At 48.0% G+C, this 4,076-nt stretch overlaps 1 protein-coding gene across 1 annotated transcript; it reads left to right on the top strand.

Moving 5' to 3' along the window:
* Positions 1-432: 432 nt before the first annotated feature.
* Positions 433-717, top strand: PtA15_13A390 (uncharacterized protein; the record flags this gene model as incomplete). The annotated part of the gene is made up of 2 exons (XM_053162583.1): positions 433-555; positions 676-717. 2 exons carry the CDS (start codon positions 433-435, stop codon positions 715-717), a joined length of 165 nt encoding a protein of 54 aa, XP_053026545.1.
* Positions 718-4,076: the final 3,359 nt, after the last annotated feature.

The raw sequence follows: 4,076 nt of genomic DNA, 5'->3' as shown, positions 1-4,076 counted from the left end.
CCTTCGCCGCTCCAATTTCCAGCCTTTCTCTCGCCGCTATGTTCCTCACCCTCTCTTTCTTCTCAATATAGGGGGGGAGACTGTAAAACCCCTGCGCCACAAGCGCCACAGGTTTCACAAACCCTTTCACAAGAACCAACTTTGACCCCATATAGTACTTTCGTCTTCGCCCTCCTAGCTCAGCAGAGATCCCCAACCAACTGACTATCTCTCCTGAGCTAGGTAAGCCACTATTCCTTCTTCTATTTCCTTTCCTTCTCTTCCTTGATTTTGTACCTAGACTGAGAGATCCCCAACCAACTGACTATCTCTCCTGAGCTAGATGAAATAAAGACCCCATTGGCATCAGAAACCTCGAGACCATTGTCTCTCTGTGTGCCAGTGCCCTAGCCCCAGTGAAGAGCTCCCAACTCTTAAACCTCTGGCCTTGACATGCTCCACGTGATCAGCAATTTGGCGACTGTCATGCTCACCAGATGTAACAGCAGCATCCAGTACTTGCAATCCCTCAATGTGCTCCCAAAAGTGCATTTCATGGGCATCCTCCTCAGCGTGGTCAGTTTGAGCCACGGGTCCTGGCGAGGGCTGGGCTTTGGTGCAATTTGCTATCCGCAGGTTGTCACTTTTTTTTGGATATTATCTTGGTGTGTTTTTGACTGGCAATGCCTTCGCCAGTTCTTTGCCCCGGTGGCCTGTGGACATAGGTTGCAATGGTAAACACCGCCGGTAAGTTTGTAGTCTAAACCAGACGTCATAAAAGCTGTTAAATGCAGTGACGTGGTTGATGGCACATAGAGAAAGGCAGGAAGATCAAACCTTTTTCTTCTTCTGGAGTCAGGTGGTGATGTGACATCCTGCCACCAAGGGGGAAGTGGGTGGTTGTTGGCAAGAACGGTATTGGAGATCAAAGTCACCCGTTTGGAGGGATGGCACAGGATAGAGCGTATGCCTCACAGTATTTGGAATAACCTGCTATGTATGTGTGTAACCCTACTGTTATCTGAAACCATTGGAACAGGGGTTTCAGATGGCATTGATGTCTGGGTTTCAGACAGCATGGATGTCTGGCTTCAGGGATGTCTGGGCTTCAGACGGCATGGTTTGGGCTTCAAATTGCATGATGGTTGGGCCGCGACCAGACACATTCCCATTGGGGGGCAGAGGACTGTGCCGGCCACAAAGACCAGAGGGCAAGAGATGGCTGGTGCTGCTCGCTTGATTGGCCCCAGCAAAGCCTGACGGCGGGACATATGTACACCGTGGCCACAAACTTATAGCAACACCACAACGGCACCTGAGGGCGTCATTGGGTCAATTAAGTCCCACGGCGTCCCCATAGCCCCTGCGCCCATGCGGTGCCATGGCCGCATGGACCGCCCAGGAGACTCCTCCGGGGCGGATCCACCCGCTGCGCCCAGATGACCGGGGCGGCATGCAAGCGCCCCTGAGCTGAGCGTCACAAGGACGCCCACACCGCGGCATGGTTTTTATGGCGTGTGAGCCTGTGTCTCTTATGTGACAGCAGGACACAAGAAAAATGGGTGGGCACTGCTTGGATTTCTTGGGATAAAGAAATAACAAACAGTAAGAGAGAAAGAGAGATAAAGAAAGAGATGATCTGAGAGATGATAATCAAGGTTCTTTTGACCTGTACGTGGGAACTAACATCCACTGGCAATGCTACTCCTTAAGGGAGTGCTGCTAAGCTGTGCTGGTAAAAAAAGTGAAAATAACTGTAAGGTTATTTTAATGAACCCAAAAAGGGGTTTAATGGAGGGGCCAAGAGTGCCTGGGGTGTTTAAGTGCCCTCCAAAAGTCTTACAGGGTCTGCCCACAGGTACGCAGAGGCGTTTTAAAGCCTGTGGCGTCTGAGCCCCAGTTAAGGGGGTATTTAGAACATTGAAAATGTTCCCAGGAGGTGGGTTTGGGATATAATCCTGGTAGAAAAAAGGAAACAGCGGACTTACTCGTGAAGGGGGTCCGCAAAAAAGACAGCAAACGACTCAACGAACTGAAATTGGAGCAATAACAGGCAGGCAAACTGGTTGGGTAGACTAGGGTGGGGCTGGTATGAATCTGGGGAGGCTTTTACTTGCTCAAAAGCCTCCCTTTATATGATCTTGCCGCGACCAGTGAGGTTGCCTTCTTGTTTTGCAAATTCCTTGCGGCTTCTCCTCTGCGGGAAAGACTAGTTCAGACAGGAATGGTTGAGTGTTCTATTACTCGCATCACTCCTGTTCATTTTACTCAACAACAAGTAGTGCTCTTCCTCAATCCAAGGAAGAGTTCTACTCTACGTGTTGTTCTCCGGTTGTTCATCTTTGGACGGGGGAGAAGCAGTAGTTTACTTCTTTGCTACTCTCCTCCGGCCGTTTCCAATCAAGCTTTTGATTGTTGTTTGTTTAGTTCAAGAATAGCAAACCCGTTCTCTTGGCCTGAGAACAGGTTTTGAACATATCTACGTTCCTTCTCCGGCTAATTCTTCCGGCAGGAGTTCTGTCAATGTTTCCTTGACTCTATTCCGCAGTTGAGGGGATGCATAATGAATATTCTTTTGAGCGGCTCTCTGCGCCGCACTTTAATATTCCATAATAAATGTATTTTTCTCTATTATGCGTGGCGCTCTGTGCCGCTACTAATGATACAAAAAAGTATTGCATATTTGTTTTTGTCTTTACTCTTTTTAGTGTTACATATAATACAAATAGTTAGCCGGGCTCTAACTTATTGTAGTAGCCCCGCTGACAGGATCCACGACGCCCCAGAAGGGTACCCCAAGGCGCCGTAATATCTGGGGGCACCCACAGGTGGCGCTTTGTGGCGCCTCTAGAACCTTTGATCATGATGGCGCCCTGTACCGTCCCAGTGGCGCAAGGGTGATGGGTACGCCATATTGACACAGCAACATCAGCCAATTCCCCTGGCTGTGTAGGCAGAAGAAATCCCATTTGGCTGGGAAGCCTTTCAAAAACTTCAACTCTTTATATCCAACTCAAGTATAAGCTATTCAAAATCTGAGCAGACAGATTTGTCTGCCTACATCAGCACTTGCACCTGCCACCTTCCTGAGGTTGGATCCCTCCAAAAACTCTCTTGAATCCCAAATGAAACAAAAAAGAGTTCATGGGTTTTGAGAGGGCATTGTTCAAACAGGCCTTGGTCAAAGCCATACTTTTGACACCTGTCAAAACTTATTAGCTCTTACATTTTTTTAAAAAATCAAGTTCAAGTGTTACAGATAAAAGAAAAATACCAGCAGAGAGCCATGCTTTTTGGCTATCTCTTGGAGCAGCTGACTTGGCCCCAGCTGTCCTTGTGTAGCTTCTACAGAGCAACACCTCACAAGTTATGCTACGCAAAGCGGCAAGCATAGCAATTTGGGTCCCACTTCACTGCACTTTTAGCAGCGGACTGGGCACTACGCCTTTTGCTTTTTTTTTTCAAGCAGAAAAGATCTGCAAAAATAGTGAGCTATCTTCAGTGGCAAATAGCGGAATTCTGCTACACTTATTGCCACAGTGGCGGAAAAAACGCTCCTTTAGCAATTTTGCTGCGCTACTGTAGCAACATTCCAATCTCAATCCCCAGCATTATAGATGATGGAGGATTGATGATTAATTGTCATCTAAGGCAGGTTCCACAGAAAGGTGGACTGGCCCGCTGCGCTTTTTCAAGAAAAGTGGCCCCATCTCTACGCTTCTGGCGCTACAGGGCGCTAATAACGCCAATTTGCCGCTACCCTCAACCTTATCAAAAGCAAAAAACAAATCGCTGTGATACGCGCTAATCAAATTTAGGGCCTGTACCATAGGAAATTTGTTTTTTGCCCGCGCGAAAAACAAGTTCCTTTTTTTCGATATTGTGTTTTTCGGAACCGGAAAACAGCCTGTTGATAAACGCGTACCACAGACTCCCTCTCTTGACCTGATCAAACATCCAGACAAACTCATCCACCCATCAAGACACCAACAGCCACCCAATCCCATCAAGGCACCACACAAATCACCCCGGCCATCCAGCACTTCTGAAACAATGATCAATAACCAGATTGTTGCCGCCCTGGCTGCTGCCGGAGC

The sequence above is a fragment of the Puccinia triticina genome, chromosome 13A, assembly GCF_026914185.1.
Source record: "Puccinia triticina chromosome 13A, complete sequence".
NCBI lineage: Eukaryota > Fungi > Basidiomycota > Pucciniomycetes > Pucciniales > Pucciniaceae > Puccinia > Puccinia triticina.
The sequence above is the reverse complement of the archived record's forward strand: the minus strand, read 5'-3'. Positions and strand labels throughout refer to the sequence as shown.